This window comes from Cydia amplana, chromosome 11 (assembly GCF_948474715.1).
Source record: "Cydia amplana chromosome 11, ilCydAmpl1.1, whole genome shotgun sequence".
In the NCBI taxonomy this organism is placed as follows: Eukaryota; Metazoa; Arthropoda; class Insecta; order Lepidoptera; family Tortricidae; genus Cydia; species Cydia amplana.
The window spans coordinates 15081971-15097832 of NC_086079.1; the positions used below are offsets into that span (position 1 = coordinate 15081971).

General features: G+C 36.7%; 2 protein-coding genes across 3 annotated transcripts in view; one reads left to right on the forward strand and one right to left on the reverse strand.

Moving 5' to 3' along the window:
• The window catches only part of LOC134652123 (adenylate cyclase type 2-like), a 215422-nt gene that overhangs the window by 107927 nt on the left and 91633 nt on the right, over nt 1-15862 (reverse strand). The gene's annotated exons all lie outside the window — the stretch shown is intronic.
• Nucleotides 1-15862, forward strand: part of LOC134652098 (probable E3 ubiquitin-protein ligase sinah) — a 53535-nt gene that overhangs the window by 32180 nt on the left and 5493 nt on the right. Inside the window, exons 1-3 of one of the 2 annotated variants that reach the window (XM_063507264.1) lie at nt 7672-7917; nt 9445-9581; nt 14120-14289. In XM_063507264.1, coding sequence (XP_063363334.1) covers nt 7869-7917; nt 9445-9581; nt 14120-14289 — 356 coding nt within the window. In that variant the 5' untranslated portion in view covers nt 7672-7868. Of the gene's footprint in view, nt 1-7671; nt 7918-9444; nt 9582-14119; nt 14290-15862 lie in introns of those variants that run through there. The other variant, XM_063507263.1, reaches the window with a different exon arrangement.

Genomic DNA, 15862 nt, shown 5'->3' on the forward strand with positions numbered 1-15862 from the left:
ATACATCTACTTACCAAGTTTCAACAGTATAGTTCTTATAGTTTCGGAGAAAAGTGGCTGTGACATACGGACGGACAGACAGACGGACAGACAGACAGACATGACGAATCTATAAGGGTTCCGTTTTTTGCCATTTGGCTACGGAACCCTAAAAAGCAAACCAGAGGCACACAGATACGCACTTTTGCAGCTCGCTGTACCTAACACAAATAATTAATGATTTAGCTACCCACATAAACACAGTTTGCTGGTTCAAATCATTGACGCCTCAATATACCTTATCAGAGGATAATAAACTTTCATCGTTCATATTTTATCTCTTGAGCAATATGTGCAATATACACTTTAGAAGTGCATTAACATCTTGTGAAATTCAATGAGGTACAATAACATGCAACTATGAGTACAGATTAGCTTGCATCTACGCGTTACAGGAAAACGGTTTCATTCAAAAGTGTGTCATTGCTAAAAACCATGCAACTCAATCATGACCAGGCATCGGAGTTTTTGTCGCATGGTAAGACTAATAGCAAGCTATGGAGTCGACATTTGCCATAAATGTAAACTCTTATTCTTATTCTCTCTTCGTGGAATATCTACCAGGTAAGGATGGAAACCGGCCGTGCGTCTAAAAGTCCGATGGTAGAATGGGGACGGTGGAATAAGGTCGTGTAGCTCTTGAGCACACTCCCCGAAGTGCAATCTGTAGAACACCGACAGACTGGCGACTTTCCGCCGATGGGCCAAAGACTGAAGCTTACCCGTTAGCTTCTTGTCACCAATCATCCTCCTGGCTCTGCGCTCCACTGAGTCTAAAGCAGCGAGTTGGTATTTAGCTGAGCCGTCCCACAGGTGGCTGCAATACTCCATACACGATCGGACTTGAGCTTTATAAAGTGTTAGAAGCTGTCCAGGTGTGAAGTATCGCTTCACCTTATTTAGGACGCCCAGCTTTCTGGCCGCAGTCTGTGCTTGCTTGTACTGTATGCTTTTTGTTTATTTACAACCGTTGGCTGTGAAAATCTCGCCAAATATTTTTTTTCTTTAAATTAAAATGCAGCGTAATAATTTAAAAACGTTTCTGATCCATTATTATTCAAATCCAAAACACAAATCTACCGTTGCATAAATATTTGATTGCTTACTTATCAAATATTTGACGAACAGCGCAAACATTAAAACGAGACAAAAAAAATATTCAAGGAAATTCTGATCTTAGTCATATATAATAGCTACATAAAATAAATTAGTCATTAATTTCACAAATTTGCCTATCTCGTCATCCCTTGTGTCAACAATTCGTCATATCAATCTCAGTGTCTCATCTGATGTTCTTTTATCTGTATTTACTTATGTGACTTAATTTGGGGCTTTGATATCTCAATGTGTTGTGACGTCACGCGTGACGTCACTAGTGGACGTTTCTCGAGAAATGTGACCGTTAGCGGTACCGTGAGTAAGACGTGGATTCCGTTGCAATATCCTTCGTGACTTGGCTATTAATTGAGTTTTATTGAACACGATATCCTTTGGAAAATAACTGTTTTAATTTATAGACCAACATAGTGAATTATTACTGGATTAAGTAGATTGCAATTTGATATACCACTATATTTTTTAGTTAGAAAAACGGACGGACAGTCACAAATAATATGGTAGGTACATATTATTATCCGCTATTAACTTTATTAAGTAAACTATAAATTTATTACTAATCAACTTAGAAAGGCACTAAAATTATATACAACAGTTCCCGTACAAAAACACTCTTCTTATTTCCTCTAGAGTACTAAACAAGAACACCTGGCGCTGTATCCGCAAGGACTCAAGGTTATTAAATTGTACCAAGCTTATTACTCCACAATGTTGATAATAGCGGTTGTCCCTCGACATAAAAGATGACTTTACACCTGAGGCATTGTCATATGGCAATAGTAGTTTATGTGACTGCTGCTACATATATGTTCCAAATTTAAACTCATAACGTTACAAAAAATCTGTAATGTAATAACATAAAAGTACAGATTTTACGTACTACCACAGATAAGGAATTTCTCATAGTAAAATTGGTTGCAATAAAGCTCAGTCATTCCCTACGGTTTCTGATTAGTCTAAGCCAAGCTAAGTCTGCCTTATCCCGTCATTCTATTTATATTATCTATGAAAATATGACGTTTTTAATTACACTCCCTTACTTTGTTCTGTTCAAGGCGTCGCAAAGTTAAATTAGACGGGCTTTAGCATTTTTCCGAGTTTTACCTTCATTTTTCCTTAGACATACCTACCCAAATATTCCAGTGTAAAAAATATCCTTCATGATACAAGTTACAAGCTATCGGTGTACAAAATATCACTCAATATCACACCGTTGGGTAATGCATGCATGATTGAGTAACAAACATATTTTACATTACATTATTATGATGTCTTTGACCAACGTCCATTACATTAATTCCTTGCGACATCAAAGCGAGACTACCGGAGTTTACGCCTATGTAAAGTAAATATCCAATTACTGGCTAGCCTATGGGCCCGATTCTGATTTTGAAATAGACATCTACTAGACATATTTTAGATATCACCAAGATACGATAACGATATTTTTAAGATATAACCTGTCAAATTTGACATTTCCGCGATTCTGGAGATACTCTTGAACGATTTTCACAATGTCTAAAACGTCTCGTTATGTATTTTTAGATCTCAAAACGATTTTGAAACGATAATTTAACGTAAAGTGACATTAGTAGCCCGAATTGAGCTGCAAAAGATATCTAGTTGAAATCTAAACTAGTTGGTATCTAGTACATATCGTATCGTTTTCTTCTCTAGAACGGATCTTGTTTTCCGAATACCGCGGTATGTCCCAACCTATTGCAATCTCCGGACCTGAATGCACCATAGAATAGATAGGTAGTGTCTACATGACCTAGATGTAATGTAACCACAACATCGTATATTTAGTCAAAAATCGTCAGACTGCGGTATTCGGAAAACAAGATTCGTTCTAGAGAAGAGAACGATACGATATGTACTTACTAGATACCTGGTAGTTTAAATTTCAACTAGATATCTTTTGCAGCTCAATTCGGGCAACCAAGGTCACTTTTACGTTAAATTATCGTATTAAGATCGTTTCAATATCGTCTTCAGATCTAAAAATACATAACGAGACGTTTTAGACCTTGTGGAAATCGTCAAGAGTATCTCCAGAATCGCGGAAATGTCAAATCTGACAGGTTATATCTTAAAAATATCGTTGTCGTATCTTGGTGATGTCTAATAGATATCTAGTTCAAAATCCGAATCGGGCCCAGAGACAGCCAAATGTACATATATAGAATAGTCAAAAGTTAGCTATTCCATTCTTTTTCAAAATGTATGAGGAAACCAAATGAAATGAAGCAGGTAGTACTATTAAAATATAAGACATGTTGAAATAATACGAGAGAAAATATATGTTGTGGTATTTATTATTATTGGGGTGGTATCGGGCCTTTGAGTGTCACGTCGACCAAGTATTAAGGTTTCCATCAAGTTAAAATGTTCCAGCATTTTGAGTCAGCTTTATCCGCTGTTAAGGTATTTTGGAAGAAGAGAGTTATTGCTCAATTGTAAAATACAATTAGTACAAAATAGCGTTGACGTCTGTCATTGATTTAAAAAAAAAGTTTAGGTCGCTACGCTTATTTTGTGTTCATAATATTGATGTAACAATACGTTTACGGGCATTTTAATTTTTACTTGTATTTCAAAGTGCGACTAATGTTTAAGTCAGTCACGTCTAGCTGTCAGTTTTGTGATGAAATATGGTTTGCCATTGATAGTCAGTTTTTTGACTATTACTAACCAACCTATAAAAGTAAACAGCATATAAACAGTTAAGTGCACAACGCTCTTACGACACGTGAAACTTACTATTAAAAAGTCTGCGCTATAAAAAAGCGAAACGTTATGAACGTTAAACGAAAACAAAACAACAATATTTTTGCGGATAAAAAACCTTGACCTTCAATTAATCTTCACACTGCATTATTTTACAACACCGTTCGCGATTCGTTTCAGTTTCTAGCAAAATCGATAATTCCAATATTAAATCGTCAAATCAACATTTTTACAAATTTATATTTGCATGTCTGGGAGTCGCCACTGATGAACTAGTTAATTAATTAAAGATAAGATACGATAAAGATAAAAGATAGTTTATTCAAGTAGGCATAATTACAATGCGCATGAACGTCAAATAAAGCTAGGTAGACCGGCTCCAACCCTACACCTCTGCCCCGAGAAGATTTAATTAGTGAGCAGAGATTTAGTTCCTCGAGTTTACCACCGGAACTAATATGTTGGTAAGGTATGGTGTAAGCGGATTGGTGCAAACATGATGTAACTAACAACCTTGACAGTCGACTCGTGGACTAGACCACTTTGTTTTAGAAGGGAACAACTAGAAATTGTGGTTAGATGACATCGATGTAACATGTATGCTAACTGGTTCACCAATTTAAAACATTTTAACTAAATGAAATAATTAAACTAAATTAAAAAATATACACGTGTACAGATGATGTCAAGTATAATTACGTTAATATTGTACCTTATTAATCTTATTAGTTGTACAACAGTACAACATCCAAACAAGGCAAGCAAAAAGCGAACGTGCTCGATACGCATGAGATCCGGTCAAACTGGATCTATTAAATGAAAATATTAATCGAGTACAGTAGTCTTAGAGAATGGTTGTTCTTATTCATTGTCTTAAAGGTCTAAGGTCTAAGGTTAAAGATCAGGTATTAATATTTTTATACTTGCAACTCAGGAAAAATCCACAAGGCACACTCAGCTGAATGCACTTTAAGAATGAATTAAATTCATAATATACCATAAAATTTTGGAACTCGCTGTACAGTGAACTGCAAAAAAAATCCATTGATACAATTCCATTTATAAAGTGGGTTTGCACTTTTGCAGCTGCGTGTACCTACATTAGGAGATACGGATATATTTCGAAGTCAGAAAAAAGCTTTAGTGTATAATACCTATTTAGTTTGATAAAAAGGAAACTTTTAGTCAAAGTTGTATGTATATGATAATGATCCCCATGTCAATGTTAACATAATAATTTTCCATCGAAATAACTTAAATTTTGCTATTTATAAAATACTATAATTATCCTTTGCACTGCAAATGCAAACAAGTTATTGCGACGAAACCGTTGACTATCCACCGCAATACCTAGCTCACGCTATAACACTAACTTGTCAAAGGCCAGAGAAAGAGGTTATGCGGTCCTTTAGAAAATCGGTGTTACATGTACGTAGCTTGTGCAGGCTTATGTCTTTCTGATTTTGAGTCGGTATCTCCATATCCACGAGCGAAAATGAGCTTTGATCTTTTGCTCTGTTAAACCAGTCGTATGTGGTCTCCGGCTACGCGTAAGGTACTTGTTTTTTTTTAAATATATGTACAATGATGTATGGCACTGGGCACATAATAACTTATGGACATCATAAGTGGATGTGATGATGCTGTTGACAACTTCGCTCATCAGGGCGGAATATATACACTACTATGGTATTCAGCAAGGAAAAGGAAATTTTGCGATTCTGGAGTAACTTAACTGCTTGGCACTGTGAAATCTAATTGGGGCATTATCTATGAAAAGGGACCTTATTGTCGATGGCGCTTACGCCGCACAGCGTCGCGCGGCGTTGTATTTATATCGGAGCATCGTTAATAATGGCGTAAGCGCCATCGACAATAAGGTCCCTTTTCATAGATAACGTCACAATTAAACCTTGGGAATTTAGTTGCCTCTCTAAATACCTCTTGGATGTTGACTCGGACGTTCAGGCTCTAGATTCTACTATTATGCTATTCCGCTGTGCCTTACCTTTTTAAAAACATTTTTCAGATACTTATAGCCTCTAGAGGTTACACGTTACTCTTTTAAAAGAAGAGAATCTCTGTAAGCAATGTTGACATCAACCCTGAACTGTAGACCGTTAGCTTTTAGCTTAGCCTTAAAACCTTTCTCTAAGAATTGCGTGAGGTGTGTTATAACACTTATAACGCTACGGTATCGTTGTTAATTGTGATAGTTGCGTTATATGACGTAATATAATGTGATGTTTGTGTATCATGTGGCTTTGCGCAAACTAGAAAAATTGAACTAGTATTTAAATTGCAAATATGTAGTTTAATGTGTCCATTTCACAGGATATGTTCACACGTATCAAGTTATATGACTTATATGTATACCATAGGTACGGTAAACTAAGCTATAATGAATAATGTCAATCGTTTTCATAATTCATAATAGATTTTAGGTACAGTCAGCAGCAGAATTTGCTAAGCAAAATTACCTGTTTAAAATTACCTTGACACGCTCTTATTCTCTTAACAAAAAAGTCGCGTCAATATCATTTTGAACACCTAGCCCGCTTAGCAACTTCTGCTGCTGACTATACAAATAATGGACAAAGGAGACGTTAGTTACTAGTATAATATCATCTTTATCCATCAGCTTCCGGCGACCTAGAGAAGGTCGTCTGACCATCTTCGTATAAAGTCGGAAATATAAAAACATAATATTACCGGAAAAAACAAAGCTTATATCACATTCACTACCTCCTCTATAAATAAGCAACGTAAATATACATAGTGAATAAAAGTACTTACAGGTAAACAACGGGTGGGCTTATCGCTAAAGAACGATCTCAGCCAGACAACCTCTGGCTAGCGGAGATTTTGTAACAAGTTCAGGAGAACCTACTCAAATCTAATCCCTACTAATATTATAAATAAAACCGACCTGTAATATTTATTAGTATTCATTTATTATAAAAGTCAAAATAACTCTGTCGATTTAGGTTACATTTGGTATGGAGATAGCTTGAGGCCCGAGGAAGGACATAGGATAGTTTTGCAATCATCATCATCTTACGCAAACGAAGTCGCGGGCAGTAGCTAGTTTAATATTGTAATAAAACTGTTCAAGTGCTCCAAAAAATCAATTACGACATAGAAATAGAAAAACGTGACATAACATTACTACAATTATCTGGTACGTCAGTACACTTGTAAAAGCATTTCAAAGTACTGATAATGAACTAGATAGCGATATGTTACAATCTTTATATAGATAGAATTGCAATCATTAGATCATAGGGTACGTGATACAACAAAAAGACATTTAGAGTATGTATACTATGTACAATATAAATATGCAGGTACTTACCTATAAAAATAATTATGGCACGTGTCAACTCTATGGTACCTATACTGCTTTGAACCGCATATCTAATGTATAGTGTCATAGATTCAAATAGTTACATCTTGAGAATACGCTAAGATGCGTTTCAATAAGTAACCCGTTAATTAATAAACTGCGTAGATAATAGACAAAACGCTTAATGGACGAACTATGTAATGATAAATCGCGAATTTTACGAACGGGGTAATGACGAATCGCGATTAGGACGAACTGCGTGGTGTCGAATCGTGAAATCGATGCATCATACATATTACGGACAGAGTGCGTAGTAGGCGAATGAAGAAATGCGATTTGGACGTACTGCGTACAACAACAACAAAAACACACAGAATCTATTATTACTATCATTGCTGCTATAAAAAGAACTGATATCGGTAAGTTTCAGTCATTCCTTCGTCAAGCGTTGATATATGCGTGACACATTTGTATTATTATCCAAATAAATCGCTATTTAGATAATTTTAGTGAGTCAGTGCTAATTTTGTGTCGTTGGATCATTTTAAAGTGTTAGTTTGGCTCGGGAACTCAAAGCGGGTACACAAATCGACCTTAGTCATACAATTTGGTTAAATAAGTTATTGAAAATATCAAAATGAAGTTTGTTGAATTTGATCCGGCTGATTTTCTACCGGAAAACAAAGGTATGTACCTAATCATGTAAAACGCACAATGTCGCATTCTAAAGTAACACATTAAAGATGCAATTATGCATACTACATAATAATTTGTACCTATTCCAAATGAGCCTAGTAGCACACACATGAACAGTAGTAGTATTTTACACACATGAACAATGTTTATATAATTGTGTAGGTATTTAAAAGGTTGCTACGTTCTTGAAAATGCAATTCATGCCTCAACATTGACAAATATGTAGGTACAGCCAGCTTCAGAGAGAGGTGACCCCTTTCCCCCCTGCAACTGAAATTTGTTTGCATGGGGGCAGACTTAAATTCAGATCCCAGACTACGTTGAATTTTTTGTTCCCACGTTAAACTGAATCTAAAATTCTAAACAAAGCGAATAAAGCTGGCAATTAGAGAGGCTTAGTTTAACTAATTGATGCGAGCCGAGGGATGAAATTAAGGAAAATTAAAGTATTAGGTTCGTTAGCATAATTTAGAAAATCCACAGGACACGTTGCAAACGAAATCACGAAGGTTTAGAAAATACGAACACAGGTTATAAACAGTTTTCACATCATCATCATCATCATCATAACTTAAGAGCTTTGCTCTTGTCGGTGGAGTAATCGCCAATCATTCCTTTCTTGTGCCAGTCTTATAATTTCCTCATACGACGTATCATTTTTTATTTGGCTAAGATAAGTTATTCTAGGTTTACCTTCTTCTCTTGTCTTTTCAATCCTGCCTTCCAAGATGTTCAGGAAAAACTCCGTATCAGGTGTCCTACCATCATGCCTCTCCTATTTCTTATTGTATAAGCATCGCTTTTCTCCTATCATCCTATCATACTCAGGACTTCTTCATTCGTCTTCCTCTCAGTCCAGCTGATCCTTTCCATCCTCCGCCAACACCACATTTCGAAAGCTTCCAACCGTTTTCTATCTTTTTGTCTCAGTGTCCATGTCAGTGTCCCAGTTCCACACATAATAATGTGGAAATTTTAGACTCCTTATTTTCAGAAGGAATTATTATCAAGGATTTAAAAATGGTATTTATAATGGGCAGCTAATACATTTAATTTTGGCGTCTTCAATGGATATCATGGCTATTTGACTTACCATAAAGAGCATTATACTTAGTTACTTATATTTAGTTGTTTACTGTTTCATTTATTATACATCTTGAAAGTCCTTGCCAAGATTACAGAGAAGTCGAGTTTTAAAATTATTTTAGGCTAAGCAGAGACATGCTAGTCGAGTGACAGGCCAATTCGAAAGTACACTGACATTAGAATGATATTTGAATCATATTATTTATTTATCATGCGTAAAAGCGAAATGCAAGATATTTGAATGACATCAGTTAGATGTCAGTTCGAATTGGGCCGTAAGTGTCGATAGCCCAGTTAGAGCGATAGGATTGGTATCCCAAAAGATCGCAACGTCGCAAGTTCGAATCTTGCTCGACGCAGACTTTTTATTTTTATTCATTCAATAAAAATATTGAGGATTATTTTTTACAATGTTATTCTCTTAATTTCAGACAAGCCCCTCCCGATCGTGGAGCCGGCTGCCTTGGAATCAACAGATGAGGGCCACGCGGCGCAATGCGCATGCCCGAACTGCGATGAGGTGCTCGCACGCTTCTCAGAGTGCAGCATTTGCTTGGAACCGTTACAGGTGAGGATATGCTCCATTCACTTGTTTAGACAAACTGCCTGATTCGAACTTTAAATAAAAAAAACAACGGGTTGCACTCCGGGAGTGCCGATAGAAGTGAAAACTCACCTCACTATGTTACCGCCGCCCGGTAACACGATACATACGTTTAGCGGAGGTATTCTATTTATTTATTATATATTATTATCATTCTCAAATAAGATCACACTTTTTCATTGACATGTTTATTTACATACTGCCATGACAACGTCAAATTATTTGAACAAATTATTACCTATGTAAAGAGTCTTGAAAAGGAGTACGCAACATAAATGTCAAATAACATTGAGTTTTTTTTTATTGATTTAAATGCCATTTAAATTATGAGTGGCCACCTTACGGTGCTTACGGTCACGTGATCGCCTTACGCCCCTTACGGTCACGTGATCGCCTTACGCTGTCTCGAGTTTATCATTTTTTCCCCACCTCAAAAAGTGCCCAGCGCGGCTAAAGAAGTTTTCACTTCAAAAATACGTATCTTAAGGTTCGAATCGGGCTGAAACCTCCCATCGTGGAGTCGACGAACTGAGGGCCTACCACGAACCACGTTCGACGTGTTACCTCCCTGTCACACTTACGTACGAATTTACAAGTGCGATAGAGAGGAAACACGTCGAACGTGGTTCGCGGTAGGCGCTCTGTTTACGTTATAATACTTGCCTTACCAAAAATTACTCTATGTTTATGGCCAGTTGGTTCAGGTTATTCTTTGACTAACTGAGCGTAACCGTAAGGGCTGAATTAGACGGCGCGCGAACTCGCATGCGATTTTAGTTACATGGCGGACTGTTGATTGCATCCAATTTAACCGGCCGATCAAAACCCGCAATGTAATGAAACTCGCATGCGAGGTCTCGCATAGTCTAAATGAGCCCTTAAGCGTGCATGCCCGGGATCTGGGATATTTTTTTTGTGTAAGTTTAAAAAAAGTAATTTACGCGTTCGATTAAAAATAAAATAGCGCATTTTTAGAAGCAGTTTTCATGTATTTAGCTTTTTTGCAATCATTGTTACAAATTTTTAAGGTGCGTTTTAGATTCGCGCGGTCTTCTAACCGATTTGGACGATACCAATAATGCCAATGATATTTTCATGAATTCAAAAAAATATGACCTATTTTCTCATTATTCGGTTACTATAAAATCTGTATGATATAACTTTTAGCGCAGGCAATGGTCACATTATTGATTGCAATGAAATAAAAATGCGGAAAGTCTACCAGACGGCGATATCGTGATTGCGTGCAAGAGCTGCACGTTTTTACAACGTTTTAACTGAAAATTAATGAAAAAAAAAATGAAAACATCATCTTTTAACATGCACCGGCTAATAAATAAAAGTTATTACCTGGTATAAGAAAGACTTGTACATGTATACATTTACATATTGTCAAACCTGATTTCCGGAGGACTAGGCAACGATCACGGATTTTCACTTGCTAAGATTTTAACATAGGTAGGTAGATTATTCCTATTCTAAAGTTTCACTTACTTTTGGCACCATAATATCTCACACATAAAATCACTAAAAACTTAGTGAGTAAAACTCCTTTTATAATACAAATACACAAGGTATGTAATCAGGGGTACTATATATCATGTTACCTCAAATAAATAGTAAATAATGTTCTATACAATAAAACGAAATAACACCTCACAACAGACATAGAACATCGAAATTACTAGACATATTTCGCTTAACGATGTAGTTACGTAAAGTGGCACTTTGCAAACGCTCTTTGTGCGTTGTGTCTCTAGTATCGTATTATTGTCACCACTTAAGTATCCTTAGACTAGAAGATAATAAGATGTTGAATAATCTTCATAATAGTCGACTGTTGTTATTCATTACGATATGAAGCTTGTAATAATATCCAGTGGGACATCATAACTCGAACCTCGATAAAGCGAAATCCTCGTTAACAGGAAATGAAATGTCCCTTCCCAGCCCAAAAACTCCATAGCTCGAAATATTTAACCTTACTAAGACGAAGTAACCAACGATTCGCTTCACGACTATGAAGTACATTTTTTACCTCTATAACCCGAAAAATAAAGACCTCTTCAACTCGAGAAAATTGTCGTATTGTTTTACCACCTCTGATCTCTATATCGCGAAGTTAATTACTAACGAACCTCTGTAACTCGAAAAAGATAATAAGACTGTACTTTCTGCGTTTCTATATTTACCTCTCTAACACGATTTTTTCATGCGTTTTACCTCTGTAGCTCGAAAGCTCTTTAAGACAACCAAAAACCTACAAGAACCTCCCTAACTCGATGCCCTCTAGAAATGCAAGGCCTGAGTGGACGCTCGAAGCGGAGCGTTCGGCGGGGCGTGCAGCGTGGCGTCGAGCTCCCAAGTGATTTGAGCAGCGTGCACTAAGGCTGCTCCTATACGTTTGCATTTGTTTAACATGCACGCCGCACGCCCCGCCCCGCTGCACGCCCAACTCAAGCGTCCACTCAGGCCTTACACGAAGAAACCTCGTTAACACGAAGTTTTTCGCGTTTCCCTTGAGATTCGTGCTATCGAGGTTCCACTGAGTAGTTTTAGTGTAAGCACAGGAATAAATAAAACAAGGTTAAATCTTTTTTATATCTTGGGTGAAAAACGTCAAGGTCCCTCAGTTCATTATTTTAGATCGTCTCTGTTATTTTAATTAATTTTATTTATTTGCCATTTCGAAGATTGTTCTAGTACTTCCTGTTCTTGTTGTTCCCAGTTTCCAATCACTTGGTCAATGTGACATTGTTCAGAGTTCAAAGTCTAGTAGTGTTTATTTTTAGAACGCGATAAGGTGCTTTAAGGTCACTTCGATAGCGGGGTAATTTTGAAAATAGCTAGTATCTACTACACTAGAAGGGAAGCACATTTCTATGATTTCTACTATTGCAACAGTAAGTAAGATGCCTTGATAAGGGTTGCCAGAGAATGAAGTGCTTCTAGTTTAGTATATGTTAGCGATTTATAAAATTATTCCGTTGTTGAAGTCACTCCAATGCACTTAAAGTCAATTAAAATAATATTGCATGGTATTTTGGCAATAAGCAGAAACTGCATTTGTATTTTATATCTTCTAATAAAGAAAACAAAACTAAAATATTATATAACATATATCAACATATACATAAATAAATTTCACAAGTATTCGCTGCGCTGCAGTTTGATGTATAAGTAATTTTATACTAGGTACCAATTAATTTTCTTAAAATTTTAATCATAAATTGTTCATACAAAAACACAGTAACGTTTGAACTTTTAGTCAGACATATTGATATTGATCCTTTGTGAATAATAATCTTATATGTGACGTTATCTATGAAAAGGGACCTTATTGTCGATGGCGCTTACGCCATAATTAACGATGCTCCGATATAAATACGCGGCCACGCGACGCCGTGCGGCGTAAGCGCCATCGACATTAAGGTCCCTTTTCATAGATAATTCCCCATATTAATAACAGTCTCGTATCTTTTAAGAGATTTAATTTATTTTTAATCAATTTCAATCTTCTGAACTATGAAAAGGTACGTACATAGGTATTCGCATAATATGTATTACGCGATGTGTACCTCATAACTCGGTGCCTTGGCCTGAATTCATCTTCGAGTGTTACCCAATTGTGAATCTTGTTCATATGACTTCAGAGTTGATTTCGCAATATAACCTTCCTCTTGAACTCGTATGGACGAATCTTTATGAAGTAGTTTTACTTGAAAATGATGACCTTTGGACATTTTTGCTTACAATTTTAAGATTAAACTATTGGCGAAATAGTTACATATTAAGATTTAAATCGCAAATTCATCCGAGTAATACGAATTGATCAATAAATTATTTAGCCAAGAGTTTACAAATACTAAAACGAGCATAACAAAACATCATCTTCTGATTCCACTGTCTTTGGTGTCTTAACTTAACCAGCAGCATAATTAGAAAACTAAACCAAAAATTCGAATCCTGTCTTTTGTCTAAATGCCACATAAAAAGTGCAAACAGTATGTGTATGTGTATGACATAATATTACTATAGGAACAACAAACAACCCTCCACCTTGTATGAAGATCTTACACAAAGTTGGTTCACCTGCCGGCCTAGCCAAGGTGACGTTCGCTTGCGCTTCGCTATCGAATCGCTTTGTGTCTCTCTATCACTCTTTCATATTAGTATGACAGTGACAGTTGCGGTTCGTACTTCACTACGACGTGGCGTTAGCGATTAGCATGTTGTCTACGGGGCCTGCCGGCCTAGCCAAGCGGACAATCGCTATCGCTTCGCCATCGAATCGGTTTGTGTCTCTCTATCGTTCTTCCATATTAGTGCGACAGTGACAGTTGCGTTTCGATCGCTACGGAGCGTAAGCGATTGGCACGTTGGCTACGCGGCCAGATTCGTGCGCTGTCAAGCGACATCAGTGCCAATTTTGACCTGCAATGCATCTCATACTGAGTCAACGTAAAACTTGGGTTGTAACGAATCCATTGCTTCTTTTCCAGTGCTGCGGTCCATGTGTGTGTCCCTGGTGCGGCGGTGTATGGTGCGCGCGCTGTTCTCGACGGATCTCGCGTTGCGCGTGGTGTAGAGGCGCCCTACGAGCGCCCGCGGCGCCCTGCTTGGCGCTTCAGAGGCTTGTCAATGATCTCATGCTACCGTGTAGGAATTACAGGTAAATATACTTTTTTTATAACTCTTTAGCGCCACTTGCACCATCCCACTAACCCGGGGTTAACCGGTTAAACCGTTAACGGTAACCGGTACTGGTAACCATGGTAACTCTAGATTTAACCGGTTAACCTCGGGTTATTGGGATAGTGCAAGTGGACCTTAATATATTATTTAGTAGTCTTTTAGTTTATTGACATTTAAGTTGAATATAGAACAGGATCTCTAGAACTGTGTCGTATGCATAATTATTAGACAATCTGCCGTATTCGAACTTCAAGATATTCACAAGAGACGACACGTACTAGATCCATTCTAGATACGTTATAGTTTAGATTTCAACTAGTTCTCTTTTGCAGCGCAATTCGGGCAACCAATGTCACTTTTACAATAGATCGTGTTAGATATCTATTAGATGTGAATTAGATCTTTAAGTAATATCTTGTGGAAATCGTTCAAGAGTATCTCCAGAATCGCGGAAATGTCAAATTTGACAGGTTAGATTTTAAAGATATCGTTATCGTATCTTGGCGATGTCTAATAGATGTCTATTACAAAATCCGAATCGGGCCCAATATTAGTCAATTCATGAATCATCACTGAAAAAGATGGGACTGGTGGACTGTATGAGATGAATAAAAGCGAGTTTTACCTTTGATATTTCTATATTTAATTACGTTTTATGTTAATATTTAGAAGGATCAGAAAACCACACGTTTGACAACCAAATCAAGGAATCTACAAATCTAATGTGTCAGTTTCTTCTTTTGAATTTATAATCGGAAAAAAGAATAAATACTCTAAAGAGTCTGCAACAATCACCATCCACTTTTTTTGCCATTTCTCTTTGTGATTTGTGCTCATGACACGGTAATAGGTACATGAATGTATAGAAATAATATATACACGCATAATTTGCAGGGTGGACTTTTTAAATAGGGTACTGAGGGTAGGTACAAAATCTCGTGCTGCTGTGCCAAAATGGTCTTAGGAGACCTGCTTTAACTTTTTAAGAAACAATATTTGACATTTACAATGACATGAACTTCCAAAACGTTTGAACAGATTTTGTAGACATTAGTAAAAAAAGTGCGAATAGCTTTTTAGAAATCTATAATGCAGTTTAACATTTTCAATCCTAATAGCTTCAACAAATTAGTGCCATTTTAGTCTAAAAGGAATTTTACATCTTGTCCCATTTAATCTAATTTCGTGTTAGGTCACAGCTAGTACAATATTTGATTTAAGAAAAGCGGCCAAGTGCGAGTCGGACTCGCCCGTGAAGGGTTCCGTATTTAGGCGATTTATGACGTATAAAAAAAAACTACTTACTAGATCTCGTTCAAACTAATTTTCGGTGGAAGTTTACATGGTAATGTACATCATATATTTTTTTTAGTTTTATCATTCTCTTATTTTAGAAGTTACAGGGAGGGGGGGGACACACATTTTACCACTTTGGAAGTGTCTCTCGCGCAAACTATTCAGTTTAGAAAAAAATGATATTAGAAACCTCAATATCATTTTTGAAGACCTATCCATAGATACCCCACAAGTAAGGGTTTGATTAAAAAAAA